We start from the raw sequence: 21,912 nt of genomic DNA on the forward strand, positions 1-21,912 counted from the left end.
TCATTAATTCGTTTTCATTCTGCCGGGCTGCCCAGAAGCAGAGTATTCGAGGAAGATGCTTTTCTTCCTTAACTGTACCTAATCCTCACCCCCCTCCCCCCCCCCTCCCCAACCCCCACTACCACATGTACTAGTTTCCAGTTGAGCTCGTACATACTAATCGCACATGGGCAAGTGGCTGATGATTCTTCTCTCTCAAGGAAAAATTATCGCGAATAACATTTAACAAAATGGCCAAGACAAGAAAGAAAGGATCGGGGACGGACAAACCTTTAAAGAAATCAAATAGCAGTATGAATCCAGGTAAAAAGATCTTGCTTGGAGGCGACGTAGTCGTATAGTTTCTGCAAGCTCTACGTCTACTAAGACACTACTCCTATATTTATGGTCCTTTTATTAAATAACTAATCTCTTTGGTGGACTGAAGAGATTAAATTGGTTGGTTAAAATAATTCATAATAATGTAATATATTAATAAAGCAATATTGATAATAATTCCCAAAGAAACCTTAGGTGAACTAACTAAGCTTTCTTTAGGAATTATTTTTATTGAGCTCAAAGCTTACCAAAAGGCGTAAAAAGCTGCTAAAAAAGTGTTTACTCGTTTACTGACAGTTTAAGAAACAAGTGTAAACAGACTTGTGTGACACAAGAACAGGCTAGGTATCACAGGCACTGTACGAATAATTGTAGAGAAAAGAAGTGTACTTGTGAAGCTCAGGACACACTAGGCGGCAAGTTGCTGCAACAATTCTTTTTGTGTGACGTGATGCATTTTCGTGAAAATAGCGAGCTTACGCAACAGGATGGCTGGAAGACTAAGGACGGCAGAATGGCGAAAAAATGTGGCGCGAGACTGTGCATTCTCAATCTTACGCGACAATTTTTCGTCATTCTGCCGTCCTGAGTCTTCCAGCCGTCCTGTTGCGTAAGCTCGCTAATCTTTGTTGCGGCAATCAATCGTAGCGGCGAAATGAGTGCATGCAGCATGATCACATCGAATGTATACTTCTGTGATAGGTGACTGTGACAAAACATAAATTAACCTGTGAAAGACGGTCATTCGTTTTCATGATGCCTTTATAAACCAAGGCCTTCTTGAATCACAAAACCATTTTACATTCTCCCTTTTCCAAAATCACCCTATGTGCACTGAACAAGTGTCTTGTCATAGCAACGTTTTGAAAGCACTTTGCAGACAGCAATGCAATGTCTAGCAGTGACTTGTTATATCTAGTGTGTCCTGACCTAAGGCATGACAGAAAACACAGATGCAAGAAAATTAATTTTTTTCCCTTTTTTTCATTTCTGCTATGCACTTGGATCTGTGTCTGTGTCAGAAAATGTGTATTTTTATAAATAGTCAAATGTGGCCAAATGCAATATCCTGAAACAAGTATGGAGATGGCAATAAGTCACTCTTTTCCCCCCACGGAGGGTTTTTTCCACTAGATTTTCCATTCCAGAGGGCTTCACGTTACTCCCCCCACCCCCTGGGATTTCCATGATTTTTCCACTTGGTCCCCCATACCCCTTGGAAATTCCAAATCCAGAAAAAGAGACTTAATTAATTTATTTTGCTCGACGTAGAGCTGTAACAAAAATTTCATTCTCCTAAAAACGACCGTAGAAATTCTAGGTGTATTTACAGACGTGTTGAAATGTTCAAACTAACAACTGAGCTTTAACCTAGTCAAAGTTTGAATTTATGCATAGTCACAACAACATATCGAATTACGTTGCACACACAAGAAACTATTTATTACGTAGTTATTTTTCCTGTCACAGCGAAACTCTGGAAAATACCTCAATGCTAATCTCCATGATATTTTTTTTATGTTGCAGGTGTAATTTTTATCGGCAGTAGTATAATTTGTGAACCGTACTGTTTATATTATTTTTCGTGTGTGTAGCCATGAACTGACTTTGCTTATCAGCGGGAATCAAAGCCGTCACACAACATGCTTTTTTCAACACCTGTTTATCAAATGTCACTTAAATTTGTCTTTCATCAGGAACACTTCAATAAAGTTATATGCTTTGTCTCTGTAGTTTGTAAATGACAGTACATTTTTTATGCCTAAGGATTTTTCAACTGGTCACACATTTCATGTGTGAAACATACTTTTCAAGTTCAATCCGGTAACGAAACAACCAAATGAAATCTTCGCTTCCTCTCATCGCCGTTTGTTGGCTACAAATACATCAGGACAAAATTATGGCACTGAAATTATCGACTTTGCTAACATTTACAAACTCGTAACTACACGGATAACGATGAAACTATTTGATAGTCTAGTTATCGAAGGTTCAAGATTTGCGGGAAATTGTACTTAACGGGAATAATATGAGTACAAACAAATGACCTCAATCAACTGACTGCACGAATGCCATCTGAAAAAGCACTAGATGCGTTCAGGCTAAAAACAGCACGATCTTTAAAAGTTGGCCATTTTGTTTGACTTCACATTGAACGTACTGCTCAGGAGTGTCTCTCAGTGCTATCTGTTTTGTTCGGTGGCGGAATAATAGTGGAAAATATGTGACAAGGAATTTTCCATTTATTTCAATGGATAGAATTTTCCGTTTTTCCTGTTTACCTTGAATCAATTGGAATTTAAGTACGTAAGTGTTTATTTGATCACATTACAAACCCTCTGGGAAAAAAAGCTCTTTATGTACCCCCCACCCCTTCGGACCCCCTACCCCTTGGATTTTCCATTGGGGGGTAGTATGGATATTTTCTGGAACCACACATTTCAATTTTCATAAAAGTTGGCTTGGTGAAGGGCATTGAAGAGCTTACAGTATTGTGATAATTTTCCCTTACACTGCACCCTTTGTTATGGATAACGACCTTTGATCTAAAGACATACATGTAAAGTTTATTTGAAACCATCACCCAAAATCTGACGTCTTTCTAAGACAGTTCAATGCTTCTCTGGTTTGAAGAAATTTGAATGCAGCTCTAAAAGTTACAATTTAAAGACCTGTAAACCTTAACTTTCATCTTTCTTAAGAACTAAGATTCAGACTGTATAGATTTCTCATTGAGCTTCCTTGGTTTTCTTTGCTTACTGCCTTTTTCTTTCTTTTGTTATTTCTGTATTCCTTATCTTACTTTAGTGTCACTGTATAGACGTTGCTTCAATATTAAAAAAAAATCAATGCAACTTCAATTCGAAGTCAAGTTAACAACAACTATATACGTAAATGTCAACATTATTCATTTTGCAGATCGTCCTAAACCGGCTGCAGGATCCAAAATGAGGGACAAGGGAACAATAAACAGACTGAAGATGTACAAGTCAGGGGGGAAAGCTATCAGGTTAGTAGGTGCCTAAATAATTGTAAATTAAGGCAATTAACAAGGAGACAAAATGTAGTGAATGCAAATTGGAAAGACAGTTTTATTTAGTGCAAGAGTAACACTTACAGATTTTACTCATCAGTGGGGGACAGCCTGGATGTGTGGGGGAGGGGGGGAATTGCATATGAAAGAGGCAGGGACAGCTCGTTGTTTCACCTTAGGGGAGTAAATTTAGGGCTTTGGTCTCACTTGGGGTGTTCTGGGCAAAACTCCATCATACGTAGCTGTGAAGGTTTTGTTTTGGGTTGCATACAAAGAAATGTTATGTGGAACCTCTCCTTTGGGACACCTCTATTCAGGGGACACCTACCCTGATCCTGAGGGACTGTCCCTTGAATGGAGGTTCTACTGTACAGTCGAACCTCCCGTAAGCGGACACCGTTGGGACCAATGGTAAATGTCTGCTTATGTGAGGTGTCCGCTTACAGGAGGTTAAAAAAAAGTGCAATAGAGGGCATATAATGCACCACAACAAGTCTTTTAGAGCGTTTAATTAAGACAACTTGTAATAATTATTGTGTTTCAAGGTGTAGACAGGCCAAACACATCTCCTGTTGGTCAAGATAGAACATTTAGAGCTTAGCTCTAACAAATACGTCTTTCAAAAACGCGCACCGGTGGTTCAATTGGTTGAGCACCGGGCTGCCATGTGGGAGGTCGTGAGTTCAACTCCAGCTGGACCAACACTCAGGGTCTGAGAGTTTCATTAGAAGTTTTCAATTTAAATTTTTAGATGACATTATCCACACTAATGTGCGATTGGCCAAAATAGATTATGTCCCAAAGGACACCTGTAAAATTGGGGTTATCTTGATTCAGAAACAGCCCTTCATTTATTTTATGAATGTCCGTTCACAAATCACTTCTTAAAAAAATTTGAAGACTTTTGGTTTGTACTCTCAAATGAGCACGAAGAGCTCTCGCAACGAGACGTGTTCATTGGGAAGTTAGGGAAAAGTGATCTACTGAATTATTTCATAATCCTTGCAAAATAATTGCATATCTGGTCAAGTCGACATTGTACTAAAAGCCCCAATCTTCCAGAAAATGATTGAAGAAAATGATATTCCAGTAAAAGACCTAAATGTATAACCATTAAAAAAAATTAATAATCCTCAAGCTGGTAGAATGTCTATGGGAAATAGATTAGTGTGGACAGTGCCAGATTCTTTGACCAGTGACCTTTTGTGAAATCTGTTTAGTGAAGGATCAAAATTATGTTTTGGGAGTAACAATTACTGTGATTTATGGAGTCATTAACATTAATAAATTAGTAAAAGAATACAATTTTGGTAAATTGCCTTTAAATAACAAATTTGCCCTTGTTAACAGAAATAGGAAAGGAAAAATAGTGAAGCCAGCTCCATTCCAGAAATCGGCTGTCCCAGGAGAAGTTGCAAGAGTTGCTCCAAATAGAAAATGGTTTGGTGAGTACAATAATAATATTGGACCAACACTATGGAACAGTCTACCAATAATAGTTCTTAAAACCTACTTATTTGGACCTGCTTTTCAGTAATTCTGAGATGATCTTACGGTGCTACTTGGACAGTTATTTTATCAGCTTATAATTCAGTGCTTGAATATTTCATAGTCTTGGTGCTCTATAAATTTTAGATTATTATTATTATTATTATTATTGTAAACATTAAGCCACTAATCCATCTAATGAAATACATTGATTTCTCTCTTTGTTTATTTGGGTTTTGTAGTTCAAATTAAAAAAGAAGGCTTTTCACACTAAGTAGCTTTGATAAGTACTGACAGGCGGTGAAATGTGTTTGACACTTCACTCAGAGAAGTTGGCTACTCTTTTCTTAAAATAGAAATAAATTAAGACAGATTCTTTCAAGTGCTTGGTGGATTTTTTTGGTTTCTGTATGTTTTAAACTGTCTGCAGATTGATAGCATGAAAAATAATAACATTGGTGAGAAATAATTTGGAATTTCACAGTCAGTTTTTGACATGTGTCCTTAATTTAAGGGCTTTCAGACAATATTATTATTAATCATTATTAAAAGAAGATAAATGGAAGGCAAGATGCACACCTCTTATTGCCAGATGAGATAGATAGATAAATCGTTTATTAAAAGAACAACTCGCAGTCGTGAGACTGAATTACGTGTACAATATAAAACATAAGATAATAAACTAATATACAATAATCTAAATATAAAAATATGCATAAAGCTAATAAACCATTCATTCATTCACAATACAAGGATAGATTAAGCTTCTTCCTTTTGGCAAGTTAATTCAGTATAGTATCTATCAGCATAGCTAAAAATGAAAGAATTTCTGGTACGATTGGTCTTAAGGTTTGGTAACTGAAAACACCTTTTCTTTCTCAACCTACTACTATAGGAGTTGGCCTTCGGTGGTAGTAAGTTCATTAACTTATGAGAGTTATTATTTACAATGCTATCAAAAAGTTATTGTTTACAATGCTATCAAAAAGATGTCATCACACATACTGTAGCCAAGTGAAGCTCAGTCCCAATTAAGTCTTGTTCTGCTTGGATCAACTGTGTAAAGGCTAGTTGGGGACAAGGCTTTAAAGTTAAGTGAGGTAGTGTGGTGTTCAAGAATAAATATTGACAATAAGCTCTCAAAATAGGCTTAAATATAAGAATTCTACTCCTTAGTGTACAGATCGGGGAGAAGGCTGTAATGACTGGAGTAAATTAACACATGGTTTAAGAATCAACAAGTTCCAGTTCTAATGATAGACTTTAAAAAATGTTCTGATCCTGAGTGTACCCATTGCAGGCAACACAAGGGTGATTACCCAGAATGCTCTGCAGTCGTTTCAACGTGAAATGGGCAAAGCTCTAAATGATCCATATAAGGTAAACAACCAAAGCTTTTTTATGTGTGAAAGTTGAGGGTGAGGTATCAACATTACTTTTAGCTTATCACTCTTATGGCTCATTGGCTCGCACTGGCTCCTGTCTCAGGGCAAAATCCTGGAGAGAAGAACACATTAAAGCTATTTTGCTCCATAATTTTTCTTATCTCTACAGCCCCATTGAACGTATCATAACAACACGTGACACAGAATATTATTGTTGAAAAGTGTAATGGCTTCTTTCATGGAACTTTTTACTCTAATTAGTATTCAGAATTAGCTTTTATTTTACTTGTGCTTTTATTCATTCAGATCTCTCAAATTCAACCTCCTTTCTTAGGTTTTATTAGATTTATTAACATAGCTAGCCAATCTATACTGAATCAAAATCCACCACACTTGGGTCCTGATTTTGTTGAACACACTTTTTTTTCATATACAAGCTTAACTAACCTTTATTTTTCTTTTCATAAATTACAAGGAGATAGTTTCTCCTGTCTGTACCCTGAACAACTCTTTTTTTTATGTCCTCCACAAAATTCTTGCATTTTAACTCCCTAATGAACACACACCGAGGCATGAATCATTTAAGATACTGTAAACGTCCATGTATAAGCCGCATCCGTAGATAAGCCGCACCCCGAATTTAGAAGCGCACATTTTGGAAAAAAATGTAGTACAATAAAGTTTGAAGTTCCAGTATAAACGTTCTATTGCTATAAACCAACAAGGACAAACAATCAATTCACCCATATAAGTTGAAATACGAACGAGTGCTTAGTAGCCAATCTTTAAACGCGGAGAGGAGTCTGGGCCAGGGCCTGGGTATCATGACCACGTCTATAAAGATGTACCCGCAATAGGCGAAAAAATTCATGCGGAACAGGAGCTTGATAATGCAGTCGACAAATTTGCCAAGAAGGTGGTCAAGGACAACGAAACAGTCGGCCAATTACCTCGCAAGTACTTGCGAATTTTGTGGTATTTTATCGCGGAAAGATATGCGTGGAAGTGACTGCCCGAAGACGTCACTGCAAACAGCTGTGCGGAGGAATGGAGATTCCTTGTAGGTTGGTGTTTACTTGTAGGTTGGTGTTTACTTGTTAGGAGCCACCACTCATTAAAAAGTCAATGAACAACAGCAACATGCTCTCAGTTTCTTTTATGTTTCGTTACTGAGATCTTAAGAAGTTGTATGAATATTAATTAGGTTTTTTAAAACTCCAAACACAGATGTATCCATGGATAAGCCGCACCCTTGATTTATGGCTTCAATTTTGTGAAAAAAAGTGCGGCTTATACATGGACGTTTACGGTAGTCAATTATTTTTACTTTCTTTGCTAACAGGTTGTGATGAAGCAAAGTAAGCTTCCCTTGTCACTCCTCAATGACAGAGTCCAGTCGGCAAGAGTTCATATTCTGGATACAGAGGGATTTGAAACAACTTTTGGACCAAAAGCACAGCGTAAACGTCCAAACCTAAAAGCTGCTGATGTCCAGGTGTCTTCCTTTTTTTAATCTTGCCAGTTTTCTCTCTTAAGGCACATAGCACTTGAGCTTTCTAAACAGATACGTATATAATTATGTTAACCCATTGACCCCCCGTTGATGAGTAAGATTGCCTTGCATTAGGCAGAGTAAAATCTATGAAGTCTTTCCTTGGGATCCGGAGATCCCTGCTTCAAGACCCGCTCTGATCATTCGTTGAATTTGTTCCTGGTACCAGTAATCCCTGGTTTAACTTCTCAGCTAGCTGCACTTGTAAATAGCCAACTGGTTTGCCTCCAGCCAGTTGGGATTCTTAACCGTTGTCGTTGTTGTTGTTCTGTTCCATCGGTTCGTTAACTGTGTTTCATTGGTCCTGAAAAGCCCCTATGGGGAGCGGCCAATTAAGTATTCATGGTATTCTATTGTAGTGGTTTAATGTTGTGGAAGAAGTGATGATACAGAGGAAACTGCAAACTGCACCAGCTCTTGACACCAACACCTACCTACATGTAGTAACCAACAATGCCACCCTTGCTTTTTACTGTTATAACTAGAAATTAATTGTAGTGGTAGCACTATCAGCAGTTGGTTAGTGTGTGGCCGTCTGTGTGAGAGATCCCGAGTTTGGTTCCTAGTGACCTCCCATCCTTGCTTCCACTTCTTTCCATTCTTTGTAGCTTCAGGTAGCTTTTAATACCCTTAAAACGGAGCACTGATGGAAAGAGGGGGGGGGGGGGGGGGGGAAAAAATAACACACTGTCGGCTTCCTGGGAGAATACCCCCCAGAGGGTAAAGGAACTTCCGACGTTATATAAGGTGTACCTTTGCCTAGTGGTAATGGTAGTAGCAGACACAGCAGCAGTGGTTCTTCATCAGTCTAAATGAAAATTTTTTTTGGCAGAGTTTAATGGAAGAAGCAAAGGCATCGTCTGGTGAGAAAATGATAATTTGATCATTCTTTCAAAGCTGTCAAATTTTGTGTGAAAATGCAGTGCCTCTTGCAATGTTTCTGCCTGATCCTAGGTTTTGTTACCAATGTATAATTATCATACCTGAAAGTTGCTTAAGTCTGGGACAAGTCGAAACCAAGAGAAATTACTTGTCGGGTCAACTTAAGACACAAGTCACTGACTGCATAAGGTGACATCCTTGTCCCAGACAGTGACCACAAATGGTGGCAAAGTTGAGGAAGGGGAAGTTTACGAGGATGAGGGTTAGGGTTAGAAAGTACTTACGTAGCTGACTTCAGGTGTGTTGCTAATTGCGGAAACTGGAAATCAAGTCAAAGTAAATCAATTGAAATGTTGGTTTTTGATGGGAGGGGAAAGCCTGTGAAAGCAGAGTAGAAAACCAACAAACTCAACTCACATCATCATATCATGATCTGACATGTATGTAATGAAATTTCATGTAATTTAGCACTTCTAGCATCAATGATATTGAGGATCCTTCAAGTCAGATAAATTACTGACTCTGTTTAAATGATAGCTTTTTATCACCCCCACCCCCCTCCCCCCCAAAAAAAAAAAAATAATAAAAATAATAATAATAAAGGAAAAGGTTTTGGAATAGAGTAGAGGATCAAGTAACTTAAACCCAGCTGTGATACCTGAAGCTCAGAGTAAGCTTGGATTTGAACCCAGACCACAAACTTTTTGTTGTTTACCAACTGTGTTGTCCCTGAATATTGCTGAATAAGGTGGCATGGATTACTCTTTGTGACCCTATTTATGTAATCCCTGTGGACCCTAGCAAATGTGAATTTATTTAATAATATAAAGGTCATCATGCCCAGTAATTATTTAGCTTTTCTGGCAGAAACGTATGACGAAGAGAAAGACTTGAATCTTGTTAGAGAGGATAACGGTGAAAGGTAAGTCCAGTATTGAAATTTTACCCCACTCTTCAAACTAAATGAGACTTTATAGCACAGTTCTGTAGTGTGTAAACTTTGTCAATGATCAAAAATCACCTCAATAGTGACTCCAGAACATTTTCTTTTAGGGACGAAGCTAAGGAATCTCTATTCTCCAAAGGACAATCCAAGCGAATCTGGAATGAGCTGTATAAGGTTTAAAATTGTTAACTTCAATATGCAATGTATTAATGTCATAGGTTTCTTAACTTTTAAACTATCTAAAATGTTATCTTTGCTTCAATTTCAGGTCATAGATTCGTCTGATGTTGTGATACAGGTAGTTAGCTTTTCTGAGACTTTCAGACTGTTTAGCTATTTTTAAAAAAATTAATATACCAACAGCTTGGTGTATGACATGATGTTCTTGATGTGCCCTTAGGCAAAGCTTTCAAGTTCAAGTTCATGTGGCACTTTAATCTTTCTTTATACCTTGACTTGGCACTTGCACAAAAATTCTCGGTTCAGCTGGGAAATGCTTCTCAGTGGGCGTTTAGTGTTTCACTGGGGCTTCGTACATTGTGTGTACTTCTCAGTAACCAAGTTTGAGGGCCCTACTGTAAGTTATGGCCTGCCTTTTTTCACTTCATTTAATTTGCACTTGGGCAATAAATTGAAATGGAAAAAACAAGGACCCTTATTTTATGATACTTCCTGAAAATGGTAAGGTAACAAATCCGATCCAATCAACGTGTCAGCCGACATGTCGGTCAACACAATGGCCAACATGTGACCGACAAATGACCGATGCGTCAGTCAACACATTGGCCGACACACCTCCAACTTGTCTATCGACTCACCACCAACATATCGGCCAATGCACTGCCAATAAGAAGCAAATGCAATGTGAATAAATATATGTACATTTGAGCAACAGAACACTGTAAACAAAGCAAGGACTTTTTAAATATTTCTTTGTCTCAAACACTGGCAGCCATTTTGAAAAAAGTGAAGGCAACAAAAATGTTTAAATTGGCTGTCTGTATTTGTAAGATACCTCCTTCCAAACTGGCCAGTTACAGTGCAGGTACTATTTGAGAGGTATAACAATAAAGTTTAATAATAATATTAGTAATAAAGTTTTTAAGGAAGATCAAAAGAGGAAGCATAATGGTTTTGTTGACTCTCCTTTTGAGGTGCTAGATGCACGAGACCCCATGGGAACACGCTCCAGCCACATTGAATCATTCATGAGGAAAGAGAAACAGCACAAGCATTTGATTTTTGTCCTCAACAAGTGTGACCTTGTACCTACTTGGGTGACGGTAGGAATGTCATTATACATGTAATGAACATGTGTTCAATCTTTTTATGTATTATGTCAGGTCATATCATATCTTTATTTACCCTTGGACTGTAGATTTATAGTGAGAGTTTCAAAGCACCTACATTCCCAACCTTGATATGCTACAGAGGATAGACCACAACACCAGGAACTTCTTTCCCAACTCTTTGAAAATGATGTGTGGGTCCTGCAACTTCCCATAGGGCTACAAGCATTCAGGGTTTTGATGTGAAGCCAACTCTTTATATTCTTTATCTGAAAAGACTAGAGAGTCTAACCATGAGCAGATATCATTACAAAGGCAGCACATTCTCCACGTTTATTTAGAAACCCTGAGTGTTGAAGGTCCATCAGGAGTTTAAACCCACAATCCTAATGAGCCAATCGGTTGGTGGTTAAGTGGCGTCATTGTAAAACAGACATTACTTTGCTCAGAGTAAGACCACAGCAAAGACAGAGATTTCTTGACCATGTCTTGTTGATGCAGCATTAGTGTGTCAAGCTTAAGGAGGACTTTCGTACAATGTTTCCTCTGCTTCTGGAGGCCCAGAGGCTTTGTCAAGCCTCCCATTTTGTCTACCTACCTTTCCATGTGACAGCTGATCTGATGTCATGTGTTTCTTCTTTCAGCAAAGATGGGTGACTATTTTGTCTGCAGAATACCCAACTCTTGCCTTCCATGCAAGTGTAACAAATCCATTTGGCAAAGGAGCTCTTATAAATCTTCTTAGACAATTTGCCAAGGTTTGTGTGCTTTTGTCCTAACATTAATTGATACATTGATCTCTTTTTAACACCTTAATAATGTCACTTTTTAAATATGCTCTTCCTGTATGGGGCTGTGCCAGTTATTCTACTTATTTAGTCAATATAGACAAATTACAAAATAGGGCAGTTAAATTTGGATACCTGAAATATATAACACCTATCAATGATCTCATTGAAAGTTCGGATAACACAATTTGGAATAATATCAAAAATAATCCGGGCACCCTCTTGCACATTTACTACCTCCGCAACGAACAAGAATCTTGAGGTCTAGAAGCCATAATTTTGTATTACCTAAAATTAAGACTGAGCGTTTTAAAAAGGTGTTTTTAAATAGATGCCTGTATCGTTAGAACTTTTATATATTATTTATATATATGTTTTTTAGATACTTAGTGTACATCATAAATATAGATAATTTAACTTTTTAGAATGATGTAATTGTAATTAAGAACGTTTGAATTCTTAACTGAATAAAGTGCTATAGAACAGATGCATTGAAGAAACAGAAAAAAATTATTAACCAATTAATTTTTTTGTCAACAGCTTCATACTGATAAGAAACAAATAAGGCAAGTGTTTTTGATAAGCATAAGAATGGTAATGTTTCTTTCGTAAAATACTCTGTTGGATTATCACTGTAATATACATCGATCTAAAGATTCAAACAGCCGTGATAAACCTTTGTCTCCTGATGCAGACGTTGAAGTAAGAAACAAATTATGGAAAAGAAAGATGCCTGAAAGTTTCCTTGATGACTGTTATGCTTTCAAAAAGGAAATGAAAGGAAGGAACTTTATTTAAGCGTCTAGTCATTCTAGTGCTGAAGCGCTAATTGTGGACACTGTAAACTGAAATTAACAATTAATGCAAATCAAGTCAAATGGTGGTTTTTGAGAAAAGGGGAAAACCAGAGTTTTCGGAAAAAAACCTCTTGGTGCAGAGTAGCGAACCAACAAAATCAACCCACATATGACGTTGAGTCTGGGAATTCAACCTGGGTCACACTGGTGGTAGGCGAGTACTCCCACCACTGCGCCATGCATCCCTGCATGCGATATTTTATACAACATCTAAACCTACTGCCTTGGGTCAACCACAAGTTTAATCATGAGCTATACTGTCAACATGACAATTAAAAAAAAAAAGCTAATCATTAACATGCACAATAACTTGCAAATGACTGCGCTGTAATTTATAAACTTTGCAAGAAATGGCATTTTAACCCTAATGGCGCATAATCTGTCATTTTATCTGTCCGGGGTGAAGACTGCATGAACGAAATGACACACTACCATTTTTGAACGATCACACTTTTTTCTAGTATATAGACAGGTGCAAGACCCATTGTGTGTTACTGAGGTCAACTATCCATTTAAGGGCATCTTTTAGACCCACAACCTGAGATGTGCATCAAGCAGCATAATCAATAATCTTATTATGCAGGCATTATGTGATGTTAATAGAGGCACTAAATGTTTGCCAACAACTATGCGTCTCGCATAGTTGTGCGTTTGAAGCAAATTTTAGCCTTAAAAGCACATGCTGCTTCTTTGTCGGGTGTAGAACAGGTCGTGGTTAACTGTGAAAATTTGTGTTTCGGTTTTAGTGTTGGTATCATAGGGTACCCAAATGTTGGCAAAAGTTCTATTATCAACACACTCAAAGCAAAGAAAGTTTGCAAAGTAGCTCCTATTGCTGGAGAAACGAAGGTAAAGATTGAAATTTATTTTACTTTTGCGTTAAAGTGCACTGCGCTTGAACAGACAACTCAGGGAAAATTAGAACCCACAGATGACCAGCTCCCAACGGTAGTGGAGGTCGCGATCAGGTCACTGGTTCAAACCCCGTTGAAGTCCTGGCCCCAGTTGTTCAAACAAGGGATAGCGCTATCCGCCGGATAAATCACTATCCAATGGATGACTCAAATGGTTTTGCTAGTGTTTATAATGACTATTTTTCAGGCTTCTCTACGCAATTGCTAAAATTGAGTCCATAACTGCGATGATCGTAGCTTTACTTGGTGTTCCTTGTCAACCAATCTGAATGAGAACGGGTGACTTTCTCTCACATGTGTTCCTGCACTGGAGAGACACGTGTCTGCCTCTTGCTCTGATTGGTTTGGTGTGCAAAAGGAGAACCAGGGCCACACATGATTTTTTCCCCGTGTATTTTCTTGCTCTTGGCACCGATCACGCAACAAGCTCTCTCTTCGCGGGAATTGTGTGAAAGATGGATAGATCCTGCTCGCATGCTATTTGTTGGACAATCTGTGTCTTATGTGTGTTGGATTTGCTCGAGTATACTACTGTTGTTTCCTTTTTTTGTCGCAAATATTGAAGATACTGTCTGGCTGTGATTTTTGTTTATTAAACGTAGTCATTGACATGTCTTCCCTTCTTGTAGGTGTGGCAGTATGTGACACTAATGAGGCGAATTTATTTGATTGATTGTCCTGGTGTCGTGTATCCAAGTGGCGACTCAGAGACTGATATTATACTTAAGGGTGTGGTAAGTTTGTAGCGATTTTTCAGAAATGATTAATAAAATCTTCGTTTTAAGATCCATTGACCACTTTCTGTGGCGTAACAGATGAGTTGTTGAGGTAACTTGACCTTTGAAAACAGACTCAAAGTTCGATGCTTTGTGCATCGATCACCTCTTTCATGGAGCAAATCCAGTTCATGTACAAGCTGAGGTTTACTGCATCTATTTCAGCCAAATTATCGGTTAAAGCTTTTTATCAAAGCCATTATAATTTTCAAGTGATGATTTTGTCAAATCGCAGCCTTGTTTAGGGTAGGTACTAAACGGCGTCTATCTTGTGCAAAAAAACGGTCGCAAGTTTGAGGAAATTGAATATGAGATGACAGGATGCCAAAATTGTTTTTTCGCCGCATTATGATCATCCTGTTGTCGTCGGTTTTTAGCTTTAACTTGCGACATTTCATCGCAGTAGTGAGACCCTTTTTACCGGCTCCAAAATTGGTCACGGTAAGCAGGGATTGAAAAACAGTCGGTAGCCGAAGGTTTGACATTTGGCCTTCCTCAGGTATGCCACACTTATACCTTTGCTGGGTTTGAAAAGCAGTCGCTGTATTCTGTGGTTTTTTAGATGGGCGCCGAGGATTTTCCCAGAGTTTCATTTTATTTTCAGCTCTAATCAAATTTTCCTTGACTTATGACCGCGTTTTTCATGTGTCCCAGCACACCAAAAGCCGGCAAGCTGACAGCATTTACTAGAGAGAACAGGCCTGTCGGAAAATCGTGTCACACTACATTTGCTACTCTTCACGAAAGGTCTGGTGTGGGGCGGGTGTTCACGCCTTACAAAGTCACTAAACAACTGTTGTTATAAGTCGCTCAGTTTGCAAAATGCCATCACAAAGGCAATACTTTGTCTTGTGCGTATGAATCCACGGCCGTTCCAAATGAGTAAACCTTATCCTCTTTTTCAAACCGAGTTCTGAGTGACGACGTGGTCACTTCTTAAGCCGAGGAAGGGCTGGCACAGTGGTGAGAGTACTCGCCTCCCACCAGTGTCGCCCGGGTTCGATTCCCGGTCCCAGCGTCATATGTTGATTGAGTTTGTTGTTGGTTCTCTCCTTTCGCCGAGAGGTTTTTCTCTGTGTACATGTATTGCGGTTTCCCCTCTCCTCACAAACCAACAATGCCATGTCCAATTCGATCCGGAATGCACGGACTCATGTTGAACGAGCTCGAGCTTAAGGTGATTCCCGGGTAAAAGAACCCGTCATAGATTTCCGATGAAACTTGGTATGATGACATTACAGTACAAGGAGATGTTAAAAAGGTAATAAAAAGAGGGGGTCACCGTGCTTGTTTTCATGCCACGATGCTGACAAATATGGTTATTTAGGTGACTTTTGGTTATCTCAGTGCACAACAAACAAGATCGATTATTTTTCAATGCGGCGTGCTATATCACACAGAGTTCGACTTTCTTTGATTGCTTATTCATCTACGTCCCAGAAAAAATGGCTTCAAATACCCTGCATTATTAATTGATATTTTTATCCTTTAAAGGAAACATAATTTGGACTTGCTCTGCTGGGCCCGTTACGTCTCTATCTGTAGCATTTATTTCATTTGCCAAAAAAGTAGCTATAGATTTCTGCCAAATTTTTTCTCAGTTATTGCGGATATTGTTCTCATTGAATTTATAAAATAAAAAGTGGGGGTCACCGTGCTCGTTTAAGAGAAAAGGAGCTTTTATCTCGCTATCAAGCTTAGTTTGAGGGAAATCCCTTATGTTTTGTACGCGCGCGCGCTCATGTGCGCGTGCTGATGACGCAAAAATCGTGCGCAGTAGGAATGCGCAATGCAAAACCAGGGAATCACCTTAAGGTGTTCCGTGGGTAAACAAAAAATTCCAAATTCCAAGTTTCTTCGTGTTATTACAACTCGTGTGTATGAGGGATGTTTTTTCCTTGCAATTTCTTTCCTTGGCAAGTATTCAAGTGTTTTTTTTCTATCTATGAGACTTGACAAGGCAAAAGGTTTCTCAGGCTTACATATGAGAAAGAGATGCTTGCGCATGTGGTACCAGCTTTTTGTTTGTTTAAATAGAGGAATTAATTACAGAGTCTCGTGTAGACTCAGTTTGACACTGAGGGCGAAGTCAACTCGGAAATAACCCATTCGCATTTTTGTCATTGCCAGGTTCGCGTGGAGAATGTGAAAGACGCGGCTTGTCACATCCCTGAAGTACTGGAACGAGTTAGGCGTGATTACGTTGCAAAGACTTACAAGATATCATCATGGACAGACCCTAATGACTTTTTAGAACAAGTGGCTCAAAGAACTGGTAAACTTTTTAAGGTTGGGAAAGTGTAATTACTTACTATACATCTTCGGTCTTTGCAGATATATCATACGAAGAAATAACATCCTAGCAATGGTAAAAATTTAAATTGTGAAAAGATTTGATTCATCGATGGTGACTGACTTCGTTATGTTCAGAAATTATAGTGCTGCTCAAGTCGAACCGATGACCATCCGATGACAAGTCGCTGAGCTGCAGGTTACTTGAAAAACTTTCGGTTAGGGTTATTTTAATTATCACCTTCCTTCCTTCCTTCGTGTAAGCATCCCTTAAGTGAATTTTTCGCGAAAGAGTTGCGGCCATGGACTGTTTTTTGTGTTTCCATAAAAATTGAGTTTTTCCCTAGAAAAAGTTTTTTGGTTTTTGATATTGTGAGAGTAAAATCGGTGGATTGCTTGTCAATTCGGTGATCTATCACCACGTATATTCAGTCTATCCAGCCGGAGTGAATGTCATAGGGGAGTTTATAGTGTTACCATGACCAAAAAACCAGTTCTCCTTTTGCTTTGGATTTCAAAACTAGTGACCCAAGTTTTAAGCCTTGATTTCAAAAAGACACCTGTTTTATTTTTCCTGGAATTCTTCTAGTTTAATGATTCCCATTTTAACTTAAGTAGAATACCGTATGTCCGAATCAACAGTAGTTGTAATTCTTTCCCCAGGGTGGTGAGGCAGATGTCAACACTGTGGCTAAAATGATCCTGAATGACTTTCAACGGGGAAGGCTGCCGTATTTTGTTTCACCTCCGAGCAAGGTACATTCGCTATTAGAACCTTAAGTGGTAGTATGGTATTCTCTTGTAAGACCTTGAGTGGTAGTATTGCATGCTCAGAAGGGCTGGGGATGGTATTGGAAAGGTGGCGGTTTTAGTTCTGAGGATTTTTTTGTCTCCTGTGGGTTCCTTTAGCCGTTCTTGCCTTGGCTACACTCTAAAAGGTAAAGGTCCTTAGGGTAGCACGTGACAGTCAACTAGAGTTACTGATAAACTTGTGGCCCCCTGTGCGCACCTTTTACCCCCCCCCCCCCCCCCCTTCATCCGTCCATGCTCCGTTTAGTATATGGGTATTCAATGCTACAGCTACACGGAACAGAGGAAAGTCGAAACAGACGTCGATCGAATGAACAAGAGTTTACGGCTTCATGCTCCCATGTGAAAACTTGTCCCTCTTTTTAGCGCTTTGGCCCGCCATTCCATCTTGCATGGTCAAACAAAGCTTAAGCTTCTTTGTGAGGTACTCTACTGTACCTTAAACACGTTTAAAACCTGTCAAGTTTGGCACTAAGCCACTAAAACGCATGCTCAACTTTGAACGGGGTACGTGTATTAGTTTTCCAGGGTTAACCTTGTCTACGGTCATTATTTCTTTACAGGAAGGCGAAAAGGACGAAAAAGAAAATAACAGGAAATCGCCCTCTAGGATTTCTCCGCCCCTGATGGAAAATTTTGTGAAAGAGGCGAAAAGAGCTTCCAAGGAAGATCAATGTCAAAGTTCTACTTCAGATTTCTCCAAAGAGAAGTCGAACGAAAACGACTTGACGTTTGAAGACGGTAAATCGGTTGGAGAAGTAAATGGTTCGCTAACAAACGCGGCCATTGACACGAACAGCAATGATGGGACAAATCATGAAAAGGATAATACGAAAGAATGTTACGGCAACGATGTTGCAGAAAATGGCGAAAGAATTGAAAGTACAGTCAGTGAAAATACAGAACTTCCTGGTCAGAGGACAAAACAAGTTATTCCGCGTGTTAAACAGGATTTCAGTGCAATTAATGTGGAACCAGAATATTCCGGCGAGGATATACAGCCATTGGCGGAAAATAGCGGAGGTGATGAAGAATTTATTTCGCTTGAAAGTGATTCCGAGGATGCAACGGAAAGCGGCGAACGGGTGTCGGAGAACGAGGAAAAAGAATCTGAAGAGAGTGAAAATGAATCCGAAAAGGAGGAAAAAGATTTGGAAAATGGCAAAAGTGAGTCAAAGAAAGAAGAAGAAGTCGACGACGAGGAAGGAGACAGTGACGAAGGTGGAGAGGATGAAGAATTTGAAGACATCAGAGCAGCTTTTGGGAAATCAGTAAAAAAGTAAGTTTAGAGGGATTCTGTCGCAATAGTATAGGATTTACTGAGAAATCTCGCTTGATGAGCTAGAAAGTGAAAAGCGAGGAAAAAAGAAATAGAAAAGAGAAAGGAACTCTACCGAAGCAAGCACTACACAACGTTTTGGTAAGTGTTATCTTCTTGTTATCTTTTTTTTGTCGTTTTCATCAAAAGGGAAGAGTTAGCCGAGGAGGAAGATGACACAGACGAAAAAGAAGAGGAGCTGAATAGTGAAGAAAACGACAGCAGAGAAAGTTGTGAAGATGATGAACGGTCAAGCCAAAAAGATGACAATTTGCAAATTGACGAAGGTGGGAAAAGTTCTGTTACCCCCGGAGTGGACACAGAAGATAACGAGAAGAAACAAGGAATGATCGACAAGTACAAACTTTCTCCAGGTAAATCATCAAAGCTTCTATTAGTGTCCCTTGTTTCAATCTTAAATAGAAACCTTGTGTGTTAGTATTCCAGTGAACCTCATCCCGAGATCGTTGTCGGTGGTTCAACTCTTGGTATGACTTTTTCCTGGAGAGGACACTCTTTTGTGCCCCACAGAGGTTCTACATTTGACCCCATATAATGTTTTGCATTTCTTCTAGTTTTTAGAAATATGGTATTCAATGTAAGGAGAAATGTAGACTCGGAAAAATATCCGAGTCCCAGATGGGATTTGAACCCACGACCCTCCGTGATCTAGTCGGATGCTCTAACCACTGAGCTACTGGAGACTCTATGGTGAGCAAGGGTCAATTTGTGGGTCGTGGGTTCAAATCCCATCTGGGACTCGGATATTTTTCCGAGTCTACATTTCTCCTTACATTGAATATCACTGTTGTTGTTTCATCTTTAACACACTCACTTTTAGAAATATGTTTGCATTTCAAAGCCGTTTCTGACGTCAAATGAGGAAAACTCCAATTCCATCCTCAACCGAACTGGTTGCATTTTTTCCAAATTTCGTTTCTTTAACAGCTCACGGGAAATCGCGGAAGCGCTTGAGGAAAGCAAACAAATTTTGCATAAATTTTACTCCTGACGTCTTTGAAAAAGCAACATCAACAGCAGCAAAACAAACAAACAGACAAACAAACGACCGAACCGTGAGTGGGTGCACTTGAATTTCACGACTCACAAGATGACCAAAAAAATAAAAATGTCATTGCCCAGTTATATTGACTGAAAACCGACTAAAAGCTCGAGGAAATAAAACGTAGCCAAAGAGGTGTACGGCTAGTTAAAAGGGCAACGACATTGAAACGCCTTGCATTTTGGTACTCTTGATAAAAAGGGGGCATGACGTATTGGAAGTTCATAACATTTGGCTTTGATAATGGTCCCAAAATCGTTCTATTTTCAAGATCATATGACTATTATTATACTGGGAAATAAATTGCGAGCTTGAAAAATTCTTCGGGCCCCGAGGGACAGTGAGTCCTATAAAACTCGTAAGCATCGATGATTCTAGAATTACTTTCAAAAGCCGGGAGTGCTATATTTTAAAACTTCATTGCAGGTCCCCCTTCTAATATAATGTTGAAAGTGTGAAAAAAACAACGGGTGATGTTTACAACATTGTAGGTGGGATTGTGGAAGGGGCTCGGAAGGTGTAATTACCATAGTCGTTTTTTTTTTCTGCAACTCTTCGTGAGTTCTCAATTGTGATAATTTCCAACAACATTTTCACGATGTTTGTTTAGGTGCTCGTACATTACCTTCCCGTCAAGTTACAGAATGGACAACACCTTCTAAAAAACGCTTTACGGTTTCTGTTAGTCCTTATATCGCATGCGTAGAGGCAATGGCAAGCGACAGTGAAGATGACAAAGGGGTTGAGGAGACCACAAGTGTGAGTCATACGTCACGAGTGCAGTCAAGCAAATTAAAGACAAAATGGAGAGAAGGGAAGGGTTTGAAAGGTGCAAAAGCAGGTAATGCGCTCAAATTCTACTGCTGAAACTGATGAAAGGGATACCTTTGCCGGTGCCCTATCCAAACTGATGTGTTTTCGTTTCCGCGGAAACCTTACGCGTATCGCTTTCACATATCCATGTTATCAACAACCGCCTCCAAATTCTTCTTTTTGTGTCCTCGTTTTCAAGTCACTATTTTTCCTTTCCACATTAAGACCGAAACGATGCGTCAAGGAAAAAAGTCTTTACCTTTGAAAGTGCTTGGAAAAATCTGTCAATTTCTCTGGCTTTGCGTTTTTAGTGTGGGTGATGTGCGACAAGTATGCATTTTCAAACGGACCTAAATTTTCACTTCTCTACAAAATATGAACCTACTGGGTTTAATAAAAATAGTTAGTTCAAATTTATTATTGACAAATTATAGTTTTTCAGTTTTACTTGTACCTCTGGGCCGTTCATCAATTTTTTTTTTCCGCCTCGTTCAGCAGGTGCTGCTAAGTCTTCTAAAAGACGCGGTAAACGGGGAGGAGATAGTGAAGACGAAGACACTTCACCCAAAAAATCGAAGGTATGAGCTGTCTTGTTTAAGACGGAACTTCTAATACCAGGGAATTACGTTATCTCTGAAGACGTGCTGCAGATAAACCTATTTAAAAGTAGGAAACGTCAAGCATTGTGCGCGTTTGTTAACAAGGAAATGGTGACTGAAGTAAACAACAGTGGCAATGCGTTACCCAATCAATTTGATTGGTTTGCAATTAACTGACAAAAAACCAAAACCAAATTATGTTGACCAGTCTTGGCGTTCGGCGAAAGGGCGGGAAACCGCGTAAAAGGCAAGATACGATTGGTTTTGGTTTGCTTTTTTTTGGCTGAGGATTTGGCGCGAGATAGTTATCCCTATAGTAACGCTTAGCGATGCAAAACCAGTGATCAAGAAGTTAAAGGCCATGTTCACCCAAAAGACATTGTGCGCCGCGTTGAATTTCTCACAGACAGAAAAGCCGAAAATCACCAACACAAGCGTGCAATGTCTTTTGGGAGAACATGGGCCTTTAATTCAGCCAATCAAATGAAACCTTATTTCCTTTTTTCCTTTCAGCAACCACGTCTTACGACAAATAAACAGAAAATCGGAGCACGTTATTACGACAAAGTCAACGTGAAAAATAAGAATCGAAATAAGAAAACAAAGCCAATGTCACGTCAGAATGGGAAAAAAGTAAAAAAACGATAATGAAGTGAAGGAGAATGCCGAATTAGAAATGAAATAAAGAATTTACTGTACAGAAGTATGTCTGCCTTGTTTGTAAACTTACACGGGTTGGTCTTGGCGCGCCATTTAATGCCCAAACAGGCTAGCTATGGAAGTTTGTA

At 39.1% G+C, this 21,912-nt stretch overlaps 1 protein-coding gene and 1 non-coding gene across 3 annotated transcripts; one reads left to right on the plus strand and one right to left on the minus strand.

Moving 5' to 3' along the window:
* Window positions 1-131: 131 nt before the first annotated feature.
* On the plus strand, window positions 132-21,827 carry LOC138045137 (uncharacterized). 2 transcript variants are annotated; one of them, XM_068891536.1, is made up of 21 exons: window positions 132-303; window positions 3,238-3,328; window positions 4,703-4,797; window positions 6,141-6,220; window positions 7,568-7,720; window positions 8,610-8,640; window positions 9,527-9,581; window positions 9,713-9,779; window positions 9,874-9,903; window positions 10,760-10,888; window positions 11,539-11,652; window positions 12,223-12,248; window positions 13,286-13,388; window positions 14,083-14,187; window positions 16,360-16,518; window positions 17,185-17,277; window positions 17,895-18,610; window positions 18,800-19,023; window positions 20,323-20,553; window positions 21,021-21,103; window positions 21,638-21,827. In XM_068891536.1, the coding sequence occupies exons 1-21, from the start codon at window positions 231-233 to the stop codon at window positions 21,770-21,772; spliced, it is 2,793 nt and encodes a 930-aa protein (XP_068747637.1). In that variant the 5' UTR covers window positions 132-230; the 3' UTR covers window positions 21,773-21,827. The 2 variants fall into 2 exon arrangements, with proteins under 2 accessions (XP_068747637.1, XP_068747638.1); XM_068891537.1 differs by having other exon boundaries at window positions 153-303; window positions 21,024-21,103.
* On the minus strand, window positions 19,281-19,354 carry Trnas-aga (transfer RNA serine (anticodon AGA)). The gene has a single exon. It is a non-coding gene; the product is annotated as a tRNA-Ser (tRNA).
* Window positions 21,828-21,912: the final 85 nt, after the last annotated feature.

This window comes from Montipora capricornis, chromosome 4 (genome assembly GCF_036669925.1).
Source record: "Montipora capricornis isolate CH-2021 chromosome 4, ASM3666992v2, whole genome shotgun sequence".
Taxonomy (NCBI): domain Eukaryota; kingdom Metazoa; phylum Cnidaria; class Anthozoa; order Scleractinia; family Acroporidae; genus Montipora; species Montipora capricornis.

Excerpts from the sequence above, each read along its gene's own strand:
- LOC138045137 (XM_068891536.1), top strand. The coding sequence starts at position 231 with ATGGCCAAGACAAGAAAGAAAGGATCGGGGACGGACAAACCTTTAAAG. Across the intron at positions 7,721-8,609 it reads TAAAAGCTGCTGATGTCCAG|AGTTTAATGGAAGAAGCAAA; the intron begins GTGTCTTCCTTT and ends TTTTTTTGGCAG. Across the intron at positions 9,582-9,712 it reads AGAGAGGATAACGGTGAAAG|GGACGAAGCTAAGGAATCTC; the intron begins GTAAGTCCAGTA and ends ATTTTCTTTTAG.